The sequence below is a fragment of the Adiantum capillus-veneris genome, chromosome 25, assembly GCF_014529385.1.
Source record: "Adiantum capillus-veneris isolate H3 chromosome 25, ASM1452938v2, whole genome shotgun sequence".
NCBI lineage: Eukaryota > Viridiplantae > Streptophyta > Polypodiopsida > Polypodiales > Pteridaceae > Adiantum > Adiantum capillus-veneris.
In genome coordinates, this window is record NC_140955.1 from 102626850 (window position 1) to 102642571 (window position 15722).

Genomic DNA, 15722 nt, shown 5'->3' on the forward strand with positions numbered 1-15722 from the left:
GCACAATATCCACTCACTTTGTTCGTGACCATAGCACTCTCCATAAGACGGAAAGCTCTCTCTTTCCCTAAGAACTAAAAAGGAACCTTGAGCAATAAAGATCACTAATTTTGAGAAAATACAACATTCATTCCGCTGCACCTAACATTGGTATCAGAGCTTTGGAAGTGTTCTGCATTACTCAAGGGAAGAACCACAAGAATTTTTTTGCTTGTTGCGATCGCACGAACCCAAGTTTACTTGGGCGTGGCGATTCCTAATCGTGTTTTGTTGAAGAGTGACAGGAATCCCAAGAAAGAAGTGCTTGTCCAGCCTCCCCTTGTGTCTCTTTTCACTCATTGAGAGCGGACCGTGCACTTAGCGGCCGGCCACTCGACGTGAGGTGGGAAAAAGCAACCTTGGTGTGAGCGCAAGGCCGCCAAGGGGTGCGCCCGCAGAAAGGAGTAGAACTCGGGTGGAGAAGATCCTTCTCCAACGCGATTTGCAAGCGAAAGAAGACCTCAAGAACTCAAGAACCTCAAGAACCACAAGAACCCAAGATTCTCACGAATCAAGGACCCCAAGAACCTCAAGAACCCAAGATTCTCACGAATCAAGGACCTCAAGAACCTCAAGAACCCAAGTTCCTCGTGAACTTAAGAACCCAAGAACCCACAAGAACCCACGATTGCAGAATGGTCATCACTCGAAGCGGAATGGATACTTCGCTTGGAGGTGATGAGCATGAGAGAGGCGAAGAAGAATTTTCCCCACCAGGTTCTCTCTCCTTCTCTCAGTCTCATTCACTTGCACGCACAATATCCACTCACTTTGTTCGTGACCATAGCACTCTCCATAAGATGGAAAAAGCTCTCTCTTTCCCTAAGAACTAAAAAGGAACCTTGAGCAATAAAGATCACTAATCTTGAGAAAATACAACATTCATTCCGCTGCACCTAACATCATGCTTGTGAGAAATCACATCTTGATCATCATGCAAATCATCATGCTTGTCAATGTCATCCAAATCATCATGCTTGTCATTATCATTCAAATCATCATACGTATCATCATGCAAATTCTGTGTGTCATGCTTGGGAGAAGAAGAGACTGAGAGAGTCTCCTTTTCCTGATTCTGTGCAAACTGCGCCTGCACAATAGAAAAGAGTCGCAAGAACTCTTTCGCTCTGTTCTTGTTTTGCTTTGTTCTTGCGGTCATATTCTGCTTGTCTTTCTTTGGCTTCCAATCGTGCTTCACGCCTTATGGCTGCCATTCCTTCTTCGTATTCACGATCTATGGCTGCCCTACGTTCTTCGTAGTCCTTTCTTTCTGCTTCTCTTTCTGCTTTTCTTTCTTCACGTTCTAATTTTCTTTCCATAAACAATTGCTCCAACTCCTCCATAGGAGTTAGTGCAATCCTTGGCGTAGATGGGGAAGGGGGAGGGTCGGAAAAACCTCCTGGTGGGGAAAATTCTTCTTCGCCTCCTCATGCTCATCACCTCCAAGCGAAGTATCCATTCCGCTTCGAGTGATGACCATCCACTGAAGTCGTGGGTTCTTGTGGTCTTAGGTTCTTAAGTTCACGAGAAACTTGGGTTCTTGGGGGTCTTGGGTTCTTGGGTTCTTAAGGGTCTTGAGGTTCTTGAGGTTTTCTTTCGCTTGCAATCTGTGTTAGAGAAGGATCTTCTCTTTACCCGAGTTCTACTCCTTTCCGCGGGCGCACCCCTTGGCGGCCTTGCGCTCACACCAAGGTTGCTTTTTCCCACCTCCCGTCAATTGGCCGGCCACTAAGTGCACGGTCCGCTCTCAATGAGTGAAAAGAGACACAAGGGGAGACTGGACAAGCCCTTCTTTCCTGGGATTCCTGTCACTCTTCAAAAACCCGATTAGGAATCGGCATGCCCAAGTGAACTTGGGTTCGTGCGACCTCAACAAGCAAAAAAAATTTATGTGGTTCTTGTGCTTCTTTCCTTGAGTGATACAGAACACTGCCAAAGCTCTGATACCAATGTAAGGTGCAGCGGAATGAATGTTTGAACTTTGCTCAAGATGAGTGCTCTAAACTCTGCTCAAGATTCCTTTTTCTTATGAAAGGGAGAGCCTTCCGTTCTTAATGAGAGAGTGTAGTGAACACAAACAAAGTGAATGGACATTGTGCGTGAAGGTGCATGAGACTGAGAGATAGAGAGAAGAGAGATACGACACCAGAGACGTTGTAAAACCCTCCTCCAAAGGCCCCACTCTCGTCGGCAAGAGTGGTCTACTTATGATTGCACAATCTCGTACAAATGGTATGCATGAGACTGATGCAAGTCTAGGCTATGTCGACGATGACGACGGTGATGACGAAGTCGACACGAGGGCTGAAATCTGCGATCTTTCTACCGCTGTCCAAAAACGCTATGGACTAAAATCTGCTAATCTCTATCTGCTGAATTCTAACTCTGGTGACGATGTCGATGACGACGATGCGACCACGACGCGCTGAAAAAGCAGATGCTGAAATCTGCGTTTTCCGGGCTGAAACTGTACACCTTGCAGAAACTGACCGTGCGGCGAGGAACTGCTGCGAGAAGGTGAGATCTGCGAGGTTTGGGACTTGATCTGCGGGTACTAACTGCTGAAAACTGAAAACGCTAATGGTACTTGCTGTTCCGTCGCGGCAAAGCTGCAAAACACTGGGGCTGATCTGCAACCAAAAACGCTAGGGCTGAATTTTGGTCCTGTTGCTGCCGTGGTTCTGCAAAATGCAAAACGCTAGGCTGATCTGCTGATCTCTTGCAAAAACGTTGGGGCTCTTGCTGTCTCCGGTAGCCGAGGCTGATCTGATGGGAAAAAACGCTAGGTGATGCTGGATCTGCAAAACGCTAGGTCTCCTGGGGGTGTCTGCTGAGAAGTTGCCTGTTGAGCGTGAAGCTCCTACTGCCTCTTCTGCCAATTAGTGCTAGCCTAGGTTTGCTTATATACAAACTTACTCAATTTGCCCTACCTACTTTCTAACAAAAGTCACTTAAATTAATAAGTGAAAAATGTCAAAAATAGGGAAAATAGGCTAAATGCACTGGAAAATTCCCTTAAGGATTCTGATGGATTCTGACGAGAATGCTTATGATCATGCTGCGTGCAACCAGAGGGTATGCATCTACACTAAGTGTCTGGACATACACGGTCTGCGAACAGACTCACAAAAGTGCCAAAACACTTCTAATCTAAACTGACTGGACTGACTGAACCCTTGTCGTGCTGTAGCTTGTCTACGGACACATAGGGTTAGATGTGTCACGTGACAAACAGATATGCTAGGCTTGCTCTTGAGTCGTCCAGACAGCTGGCATTACAGGGAGATACATCATGTTGGTATGCACAGATGAGCTCATGGTTTCAGAGGCATAGTTTCAACATGGACAGGCTGCCCCCTTTCCAGTATTCTCTTGATGCACCATCTTTGGCTCTTACACGGATGGAGATTACTAAACTCATTCGGCAAGATCTTATCTAGTTTGATACCAGGAGGACATGGATAGAGCCATAACAGAGTTGGGTACGAAGAGGGCTTTCTATAGAGAGCATCTTCTCCAACTCACGATAGACGGATTTGTCACACGGCCCAGCTACATGGACACACATCTATCTCATGGGTTACGATGTGCCATAGGCCAGATACGCACATCTTCATACCAGCTTGGGATTGAGACAGGTAGATTTAGAGGCATACCAGCAGACAGTAGGATATGTCAGTTATGCCATGCAGAGCCAGAGACAAAGCTTCACTACATATGTCACTGCACAGTCTACTATGAGATACGGGGACGCTTTCATTGCTTATTCAGAGATGGTTTTGACTCGTTAGATAGAGTCATGAGATATCAGGATCAGAGATGTCTCGGATTATTTCTGTTTGAGATACAGAGACATAGAGACTCTCTATTGAGAGGGCATAGACAGAGAATCCCAGAGACGCATCTCATATTTCTTCAGTTCGAGTACCACAAAGGCAGAGGGGCCACCACCACCACAGAGCTCGGTTCCCACCCATACACACACCAGTAGTACTCTCATTGACCGAGCTATAGAGTTGGGGAGATCGAGACGACCACGACTGAGGAGGGGAGCCACGCAGCACCGACGGAGATTGCAACAGAGGATCCACAAGATTCTAGCATGACACCCAAAGTGTCGATCAGGATAGACTTCATGCTACTGCTATATTGTATCATGGTGACACTTATCCCCGTTTTGTACCTTTGTGGCATTATACCATTGCTCAACTTACCAGCCACCCATAGGAGTCGGTAGCACTCCTATCTCAGTTTCTACTTTGTAGTTTTCTTTGTTTGTACCCAGACTTGATACTAGACTCACCATTGTAATCAGTTTGGTCTCATAGGTCATTTTGCTTTTTGTAGACGTTAATATATCATTTCATTTCATTTCATTTCTCTCTCTCTCTCTCTCTCTCTCTCTCTCTCTCTCTCTCTCTCTCTCTCTCTCTCTCTCTCTCTCTCTCTCTCTTCGATAGGCTTGTGAGATGGGTGATAAGGTTTCAGAGAAGCATATGAGATGGGTGAACACATTGTCGCAATTTCATTTACAATTTGTTTATCTGAAGGGAAAGAAGAATGTAGAGGCATATGTGTTGTCTCACAATTCACAGAAATCCGTTGTCACTTCAATACATCATCAAGATTTTGATGCGATGTGTAAGCAGTATGCTCCAGACCCGGATTTTGGTGAGATGTACAGAGTGTGGAGACAATGTCAAGATATTCTCTCAAGGAAGGGTTTTTCATGCGAAAGACCACCTTGTGTGTGACATGTGATTTGAGGCAAAAGGTTCTGGCGAAGTGCCATAATCCTCCTTTTGTTGGGCACAAGAGCATAGAGGCGACACTTAAGGGTGTGAGAGGAACTTCTATTCGACAAGCAAGCAAGTCCTTAAAAAATAATCCACGTCAAAGCAAGAATCTCCCACTAACTTTTTCTCCAATCTCTCTTCTCTACAAAGTATTTATTTTCTCTATAAACCTATTTTCTCTCTCTAGATTGTTTTCTTTCAAGATCCTTTCTCTAGAAACAAAGCTGATTTTCTCTCTCTAGAATTTGAACATTGTTTTCCTCTCTTCCTGTGACAAAAAGCTCCAGCTTTTAGGACAGAAGCTTTTAGGCCCCTTAGGATCTATATAAGAGTGCACAGATTAAGAGATGTACTGTCTGAATGTTGGAGCCCTTGGACACACGCGAAATCCAAACCTTGTCCTATCAAACTTTAAAGAAATTCCAAACTGAGATCACTGAAACTTGCAGTTCAAGGCCACCAACCTCTCTGAAGCAGTCAAGCAAGAGCATCCTGCTCTACCATCTTCTACCTTGTCTTGATTAAGTGGTTATATATTGAAGTGTTGCAGAATTTGGCAGTCATATTCTTTGATCACCAGTCCAAGGTGGCTGTCGTCTACCTCCTAAATGTATCCACTTTCTAGAATAGTAGAAAACATGCTAACCAATTTTGCTCTTCACTAAGCCCCATCAGACCTTTGCCATTGCCATTGCAATATCCAATCACAAAACCTTTGCCATTTCCACAATAAATCCACATAGAAAATTATGAAATCAACTCTTCGATTAAACTCTGAAGTTTTAAAAATGCAACAAAATCTATCATTTGAGAGCGGTGACAGTTCTATCACATGCGTCCGGGGAAAAGCACCCAATAATAGAAATGAAGCCACCTTGCATGCCGCAGGCCCCAGTTAAAAAGAGGCTTATTGAAGGCCTCTGTCTCCCATGAAACAAACCTGCCCAAGATGACAAATAATGGATTACAAACGAGAAAAACGGTCCTCTCCCCCCCTCTCTCTCACACACACACACACACAATTTTTCTACGACGTTAAAAACTTCTCTTTTTCTCTGTCTCACTTACAGTCTGTTAACCAGAGAATTAGCCGAAATAGAGCATGTCCAAGGCCTATCTCTGCCATGCGTCCTTCTCCTGCTCGCCAGCAACATTTTTGCGTACTTAATTAGCCTCGTACCAGTGCTAGAATTTTGACTGCGCCCTTCAAAGGCCACACTCTCTCGCACGGGCATGCTCAAATGGGATCGACAAATTCGGGGCAACCTGGAATCTGACGGTCCATAATTGATGCGCGTAGCCTTTTCTTCCTCCACCATTGATCCCATTTGACCATGCCCGTGTGATATAGCGATGAGAAAAGCCACGAGTGACCCCTGGTAATGTGGTCAATGGAGGAGGGTCTAAGAACGCCTGCACATAGGCTAGGCCTTCCAAATTGAAAGGCTCACCTTTTGAAGGTTGTGTATTCCCATAGCGTAGGTGATCTCCCACCAAGTAGATAAGCGGAGTCCCATTGAAGCTTCCAAATAAGGACAAAAAAATTTCTTTTGATAGGAGGTAAAAGGATCTAGATGACTTGCTATAGTGGGTCATTTCCAATTTAGAAGGCCTTCCAAAATGTAGAGGGTGGTTCAAGGGCCCTCTATGATAGAGGTGTTTCCAAGATGTGCATCGTATTTAATGTGGTGGTGGAGGCTTATGTGACTGCATTTCTTAACTTGAAAGGCCCTCTAAAACGTCGCTATCGGGTCTATGTGAAAGCGCTCTACGGAATAGAAGGCCCTCCATAGATGGCCTCAAATAGTCATCGAGGTCAATCATCTTCCCTTCCTCATGTTCAAACCCACCACCTTTGCGTCGAGCGGCATGTGCCCTATCCGCTCTCGTTGATAAATCTCTAGTTCAATGTAAAAGTTGTAAATAACAACTCAATAAGACAAGTGGCACACCTCTTTGTGGCACCTTTAGCATAGGAATCAATATACGATTGGACATAGCTATGTTTTAAAAGCCTTGACGGCTATCCAATGTGGCAGGATAGCTACTTCTAGTCATAATAGCCATTGTGGCAATCTAGATGTGAGAACATAAATTAAAGGTTTTTCTCCATTTGAATGCTCTAGAAATGTTAACGTTATGGAGATCTCGCCATTCTAGAATAATTGCTTTAAGATCTGCAAAAGAGTTTTTGATGATCGAATGTCTGCGGCATAGATGTCCGAGTTACAAATACGCAAACTCCCTTGACGACTATTCAATTGCTAGGAATTGACTACAATTTTTCCTAGATGATGAAGGGGTTATATGGTGTCAAGAATAAGGGGATCAAAACTCTTTGGTTCATTTCCTATATGAATGATCTATTATGTTCATAAAATGAGTGATAACTAAAACATGAATGTTTAAGGTGAAAAATACAGGTTGGCCAATTCAATTTGCCAAGCATTAGAGAGAGAGGTCGACAAGCTTCCGAGCGCAAAGAGGAGGCAAGAGAGATGGGCGTCTACTAAGAGAGGGAAGGATGGAAGGTTGCAAAAGGGCAAAGAAGGATAAAGAGCAAAACCCATACGATTGTTATTTGGAAAAAGGTTAGCTCATGAAGCCAAAGAGATATAGATAGATAGATAGATAAATTTTATTATTGTCCTTGAAGGTCAAATATGACCTATGGGACCAAAGATACATGTGATATACTATTGTTGGGGGCAATCGTAGCATAGCCTAATCAACCCAAGACCAACAAAATTATCAATCCTAGGATTGACAACCCGGGTAGGGCATGGAAGCACGAGCATCGGATGTATCGAATGAGAGGATTCAAGAGTATGCTCATCCAATGCAATAGAGGTTATCCATGAATCACTAACTCTATTCACATCATCGACCAAGCATCTCCTACACACCTTAAGCCCACCAAAGTCCAACTTTCCAAGACTAGAATCCCCAAGCACACTCATGACAAGCACACACTAATTGCATTGGTGCTGCCCTCTCCAATCACCACATGCCAATCAAGGCACTCCATCGAACGCTTCACACACAAGGTGAATGGTGCTAGAGTTTCATAAAACCCATCCACACACAAGCAAACAATAGGGCACATACACTAATTACAAGATTAAAAACCAACTTAGTCAACTTAATTAGAGATGTTAATTATTGCAAGTCGAATACTCATAGAAGGATAGGAGTGGTTAATAAGTAAGAAGTCATCACACACACTCAAATCTAGAATGATGAGAAAGGTGAAACTACTTCATGACATAATGGAATAGAAGATGTAGACTAATGAAGAAAGTAAGGATTAGATTAATAATGCTTCTCTAATTACAATGGATTAGCACTAGCCTCTTAAGCATGGGCATTAAACTCAAGGCTAGGCCATCCATAGAGTGAACACGAGAGAGAGAGAGAGAGAGAGAGAGAGAGAGAGAGAGCTCAAAAGTGGATCCTCAAGAGTGGATACTCAAGAATGAAACCTCCTTGCATAAAGGCTTCCTTATAAAGGCATTCACCACAATCCCTTCTACTATGGGTTTAAGTTTGAGCCTTTGGAACTCCCAATGAGCCCAAGACCTTATACAAAGTGAGTAGGAAATATTATGCACATCCATAGCACGTCTCCCGCTTGATGCATAATCGGTGTAGCATGTGTTAGCCACTGCTAACATTCCCCCCTTCCTAAATTGGCGCACGTCCTCCTGTACCAATGAAGCAAAACACGGAGACATGGTAGAAAGCAAGTCCATGGAAGAAATGTTGAGCTGCAAATCATAAGAACAAGTAATAAGCATCAAAGGCCAACAAGAATGAATAAAACATAAACTACAGTGAATAATCATGCAAAGTGATTTTTGCTTCTAAAAGATGGGTGAGTCATAGTCAAAAACTAAACAACATGAAGCAAAAAAATACCTAACTATCATGAAGATTAAACCGCTTGAAATTTTAGTTTTATGCATGAAACACAAGCAATCAATTAAGACCCTAAGCTAATGCAAGTTCATAAACCTATTAGCTTAAAAACTATGTGATCAATATTATTAAATCATTCAAGTCTATCATGTCTACGGGCTATTAAAAAGCTCCTAATCTATTAGTACATTGTCATAGTTTTTTTAAAGCTCGTGGAAGTTTGTTTTTGTCATTCATAAAAAAAAGTAAAGCACAATACAAGGCTACCACCCCAAGGTAAGTCTAGGTGAGACTCTCGGCTCCTTGAACCCTCAAAGAGGTGTTCCAAAAGCCTACTAGCCTACCAAGGCGACGGCTAATCCCTATCAGCCCAGGGCATCGGTTTAGGACCTTGACCAAGCGAGCCAAGGTGATTCTCCTCGCCTGCCAAGAGCCAATAAGGCGCTAGGCCTCACAACACACAACATAACATAGAAATTGTCTTTTCATGTGTCTAGTAGCATTTTTGCTACTTTTTCTTAACACTTTTTTTCTTCATTGTTTCATTTTTAAAACTTTTTTATTGCTTCCATCATGAGAGTATTTATGGCAAATGGACTAAAGGACTAAAGCCTAATCATATCCCTAGGTCATGTTAAAAATGAATGGAGTATTAAAACTATCACTAAGAGTCTAGGACTAATGAGAAATGATCATACATTAACCTAAGGTCAAGGCCAATTACCTATGATAAGCACACATAAGACCTAATTTTTGATGAGTTAATATTTACAAAGCAAAAGTGTTGAAACTTTAGTATGCTTAGCTTTTGAAAATGAAAAAAACCATAGCTTAGAAGCAAAAATTACTTACCCAAGCATAGATAATGAAGAGATGACCAAAAGAGCAAAATCATAGAAGGATTTCACATATTCATGCTCTTTGTGCATCCTTGAGCAAGCACTCACTTTGTGAAGTCTCTTTATCTTTTTATTACAACCCAAGATAATTGAAGCTAAGTGTAAACACAAGCTACAAAATTCATTTATTGAAAGCAAAAAGCACACAAGAAAACATTAATGAAAACCTAAAGCTAGGGTCTTGCATACCTGAATTTGCCAAAGGGAAAAAAGTGCCTTTAGTTATGCACATGGGTGCTCTTTGTAGCAAATTTATGCATACATATCAACAATGAGAGAGATAAATGATTTTGTACATTTTACAATTTTTACAATCTCTCATGCATGATTCAAAGTTGATTAATTTCTAGCTCAATTGAGATATGGAATTTAAAACAAGCAAAGAGCTAGAAATAATGCAACTTGAAGAAATGAAGTGGCTCTTCAAGCCAGATTTTACAATTTAAAGCTCTCCAAAAAAGTTGTCTAACAACTAGCTCATGAAATTTCACAATTTTAGAGCAATCTATGAGCTAGAGATGGCTGCAACTTTTGATGGAATGAAGTGAATGGCTCTCAATAGCCAAATTTTGTACTTGAAAGTTCTCAAAAAAAGTTGGGTAAACACTAGCTCAAATGAAAACATTTTCACTTTAGACCAAGCTATGAGTTAGCATATATACAACTTGAATCAAATGAAATCAAATGGCTCTAAATAGCAACATATTGCAATGCATTGCAATGTTGAACCCTCCTTGCATCAATTGAAAGCACGTGCCTACCACATCCCTTCAAAACAATCATTAGTGTTCTTAAGCATACAGTCATTCATTACAAGCACTAGAACAATTCACAAAAAAATCCAAAACTTTATTGCTCTCCCATGGTCATTCAAGAAGCTCAATTTTAGTGCTATGTAGGGGTTTTGCGTTCAAAGCAAGCACTAAAAATGTACAATCAATGCCAAGTCCAAATTTTAATGCACATTCTCGACCACATGCATGCACATTCTTAGGATGAAGCCCACATGCATGCCAAAAAGATTTTTCCTTTTAGTGCAAAAACTTCAATCAAGCTAAGCACTAAAAAATTCATGTTCAATCATAATCTCAACCTTTTGAATGCCTTCCATGCACATAATATCAATAAATCATCATAATGGATGGCATACAATTGATGTTTATATGCTTTTTTGTACACATCATACATGGCATACATAGGAAAGAGAGACAAAAAGCATATGATGATATAAATTTTATCTCTGCAAAGGCAATCCGCCCAAATTTTGTATCATCGAGTAAACTGTTGCCGAAGAGCTCCATAATTAGTGCATAAAAGCATATGGCGTTCAAAATATGCACTAAAAAGAGTCATGATTAATCACAAGCATTGCAAGTCTGATGTAATCCATGCTAGAGTTATCACAACGGATATGCATAAAATTGATTCTTCAGGCTAGTCTCATGTAGCAACGTACAAGTTAAGAGAAAGTGTCGTCAATCAATTCACGCATAATACAAATCAATTTTTTTCCTGCACAAAAAGGGCGTCCTGCAAGCAATCGGCCCTAGACCCCACACTTTTTACAAAACTCGTTTTTGACATTGTTTTATACTTGTGACTTCTTCTTTCTCACCGAATTCAAATTGGCTCAAGTAGATCTCATTCCCCTTTACGAGCTTGAAGGTAAGGAGGGTGTGAATATCCTTTAGTTTAAATTTTTCTTTTTTTAATTTAAAAAAGACAAAATTCATATTCTTTTATTGACGGCGACGCGCTGCAGCCTGGGGGAATGCGGGAGAGAGAGGGGGAGGGATAGCGTGTGTGGGGGGCACTGAGAAAGTGTGTGTGTGTGTGGGCTCATGCTGCAGAATCTGGCGAGAGAGAGGCCAGGGGTTATTGTACGAGCGTGGAGGTGTGTGTGTATGCATAGGGGCGTTGTGAGTTAGGCGGCAAAAATGGCGCTACAGGGTCGCGAGGACCAGTAGCTTGGTGGGGACCGGGGATAGTGGGTGTGTGTGTGTGTGTTGATTCTGCAACTGGGCATGGCAAGTGGCGGGCCTATGTCGAGCCAAAGGAAAAAAAGGTGGACCAGCGTGATAATGCCGATGCTGCACGCACCTATCAGGAGCTAAAAGTAGAGTGTGCGTGTGTGTTTAGAGCTACAAGACAAGGCAAGTTGCGACAGAAAGAAGAGAGAACGTGAGGGGTAACCTTATGGCTCTCGGCTATCGAGACAATTGAGTGTGTGTGTGTGTGAGTACGCGTGTTGAGGTTTTGTGGGGCCACGGATGGCGGCAAGTTGTATACGATGTGTGTGTGTGTGTAGATTTAGCACCGCCAAGCCATTGGAGAGTTGTGACACATTCTCCATACATAGCTAGGCTCCAAATCGGGCAGAGGTAAAGTTGACATGATTGCTTGCTTGAAAACCATCAGACTTAGCAGATAGGAGTGCTTTTTGAAGCTCTCTCCTAAAAATAAAATTCTTAAGAAGTGGAGGTTCCCGCGGTGGAACACAAGGGTGTGGGCGTGTTTTGATCTTGAGCCGTTGGGGTTGGTAATGCAAGAGATGGAGAGGAGTAACTTGTGGCCATCTAGTGGGAGGTGTACAAGGTTTCTCCTCTATGTCTTGGTTGATGAAGACAAGCTCAAGTGTGTTTAGTAAACCTTGGCCACATTCAATAATGTTGATAAATGCAAGTGAACACATAATACCATCAAAATTGAAGTATCAACCATTATTTTTGAAATTCATTGATCATCCGTTAAGGCAACCCAATTGTGTATCAGAATTGCACATTCACTTGATTTTAATTCTCCCATTCACCTCCAAAACACTCGAAATGACGTTCAATTCCTCAATTGATACCAAAAAATGGTTACAAGCTTATAAAGATACACATTTTGATCTTAATTGATCCTTCAAGTCATTTGATATGATCATACACATGAAAAGTTGAATCTATAAATGATAAAAAATGGGTCAAACAGTTGAAATTGATGTATATGATACATTATGGGGCATCACATATACATAACTTAGTGTGCCAATTTTTGCAAAACCATTTCCAATTATCATCATTGCAATCTTAAATTGCTCATATCTAATGGCCCTCATCATCCAAATTCAATAGAATTTGTCATTATGATTTGCATGGCTATATGTTTGTGATCATGGCAGCTCATAAATGAACAAATTAATGAAATTTTTTCCATATCGAATTGGCATACTCATATGACAATGGTCAAAAAATCATCTTCAATTGGGTACCGATTGAATAATCCCAAGTCAATCAATTACATACACAAACCAATCTTTTAGATATTTCAATAAAGGGAATCAAAGATCAATCATTTATTGCCAATTTGGATATCTAATGCCATTGAGTAGGCACAAACAATAGTGCATTTTCTCCATGTTCATCAAATTGATTCATCATTAGCATGGCAATGCACTAAAAATCTACACAATTGAGTACCAAGTGAGTGATCTATCTCAATTGTCAAGCCACTTTTGTGACACAATTATTTGGCCAAATTAATCATCATAATTGGTGAAAAATACCAATTATTCATTCACCCATTGGATTGCACATGCCATTGAGTAGGCGCACACACACCAAATTTAGGCCAAAATTTTATGCAACTATTCCATCAATTTCACATTGTAATGCTCAAATTACAAACTCAATCAAGCATAAGTGAATGCATGTATGCTTAATTTCTAAAAAATTAGCACTATTTTTATCCAATCAAGCAATGCACACACTAAAAAATTAAGCACAAAAGTTCAAATTTGTCTCAATTGGCAAATGCATTTAGGCTTACACCTAATGATTGCACACACTTTTCATGCACATTTCACAATAAAAATTCATTTGGGTGCCCCAATTGACCATCAATCATTGAAAATCAAGTGGTCTTGATAGGCACACACACTCAAAATTTTGCCCTTTTTTCTGTTGAAAATTTTGCTTATCCAATGATTGAATTAGCTTAGCATACACATCAATTACATGATTTCATACTCACATATCATCAATCTTATCAATTTCTATACATGCACACACTCAAGATTAGGTGTGCACACACTTGAAGTTTTTGGCAGTTCCCCCCCCCCCCTCTTTGGTGCATTACACACACAATGATTTTTATGCACACACATGAATTCTTGATGAGAATTAAGCATTATGTTGACACACACAAAGTTCATTAGTCAAATTTGACCATCAATTTCATTCCAAGTGAATCAAATTAGGTACAAAGTGTAGGTCAATTAATCTACACACCTAATTTTAGCAAATAGTTAGCACACATTGAATCACACTAATCAATCAAGAATTTACATGAGCAAGTGAGTACACTTACATTGTAATGACACTCCAAGCTATTCCTTTGCTCCACGCGAAGACGCATCATTGCACACACAAGTGTGTGCACCATCAGATCGGCTCCAAAATTGACCATTGTAGGCCAAAAATAAAACACTCAAATCATTAAATTAGGCATGGATTAACACAATTAACTTGACAGAAGTGTTGATTCCACCTCTTATTCACTTCAAATGTTAGCGGTTAGGTTAGCAAAGTTAGTAAAAAATTAGTAAAATTAGCATGAAATTAGTACAATTAGCATGGAAATGAAGCAAAATTAGTAAGGGTTAGTATGAAAATTAATGGAATTGGGGGTTTGGGGTATTCATAACTCAATAATTAGCTTCAATTTCTTGCACAACATCATAAAATCAAACCAAAATTGAGTTACACACACTCAAAACACGATAAAATTAGTAGTGAAATTACTCTATTCTAAATATCCTATACTCACTAGCTTAGGTTATCGATCTCCGACAATGACGCCAAATGTTGGGGGCAATCGTAGCATAGCCTAATCAACCCAAGACCAACAAAATTATCAATCCTAGGATCGGCAACCCGGATACGGTATGGAAGCACGAGCATCGGATGTATCGAATGAGAGGATTCAAGAGTATGCTCATCCAATGCAATAGAGGTTCTCCATGAATCACTAACTCTATTCACATCATCAACCAAGCATCTCCTACACACATTAAACCCACCGAAGTCCGACTTACCATAGACTAGAATCCCCAAGCACACTCATGACAAGCACACACTAATTGCATTGGTGTTGGCCTCTCCAATCACCACATGCCAATCAAGGCACTCCATGGCAAAAGCTACACACACAAGGTAAATGGTGCTAGAGTTTCATAAAATCCATCCACATACAAGCAAACAATACGTCACATACACTAATTACAAGATTAAGAAACAACTTAATTAGAGATGTTAAATATCGCAAATCGAATGCTCATAGAAGGATAGAAGTGGTTAATAAGTAAGAAGTCATCACACACACTCAAATCTAGAATAATGAGAAAGGTGAAACTACTTCATGACATAATGGAATAGAAGATGTAGACTAATGAAGAAAGTAGGGATTATATTAATAATGCTTCTCTAATTACAATGGATTAGCATTAGCCTCTTAAGCATGGGTATTAAGCTCAAGGATAGGCCATCCATAGAGTGGAACACTCAAGAGAGAGAGAGAGAGAGAGAGAGAGCTCTCAAAAGTGGATCCTCAAGAGTGGATACTCAAAAATGAAGCCTCCTTGCATAAAGTCTTCCTTATAAAAGTTTTCATCACAATCCCTTCTACTATGGGTTTAAGTTTGAGCCCTCTAGCTAGCATATACAACTTTGGAACTTCTAATGAGCCCAAGACCTTATACAAAGTGAGTAGGTAATATTGTGCACATCCATAGCACATCTCCCGCTTGATACATGATCGGTGTAGCCTGTGTTAGCCGCTGCTAACAACTATGTATGGGTTGGATAATGATTCTCAATGCTTGAGGATTGTGGTGATGAGAGTCACAATGGAGAGTCCACAATGCGGCTAGGAGAGGAAAGTGTGTAGGTTTAAGTCATGGCAGCTGAAAATGTGAGGAAAGAAAGTTTGGATGTGAGCAAAATATTGAGCAGTGTAGTGTGTAGCACTCAAACTCTCAAACTTGCAGTGATCATAATGTGCAGAATTGATTTGACTCTTCTTTATTGCC

The 15722-nt window shown here is 40.9% G+C and overlaps 1 protein-coding gene across 1 annotated transcript in view; it reads right to left on the bottom strand.

The window, feature by feature from the left end:
* LOC147425402 (Peptidase M50 family protein) overlaps window positions 1-6124 on the bottom strand; it is a 63188-nt gene extending 57064 nt beyond the window's left edge. The window contains exons 1-2 of the mRNA XM_086500877.1: window positions 5904-6124; window positions 5710-5775 (exon numbers count right to left, since the gene is read on the bottom strand). Coding sequence (XP_086357003.1) covers window positions 5710-5775; window positions 5904-6070 — 233 coding nt within the window. The 5' untranslated portion in view covers window positions 6071-6124. The remainder of the gene's footprint in view (window positions 1-5709; window positions 5776-5903) is intronic.
* Window positions 6125-15722: the final 9598 nt, after the last annotated feature.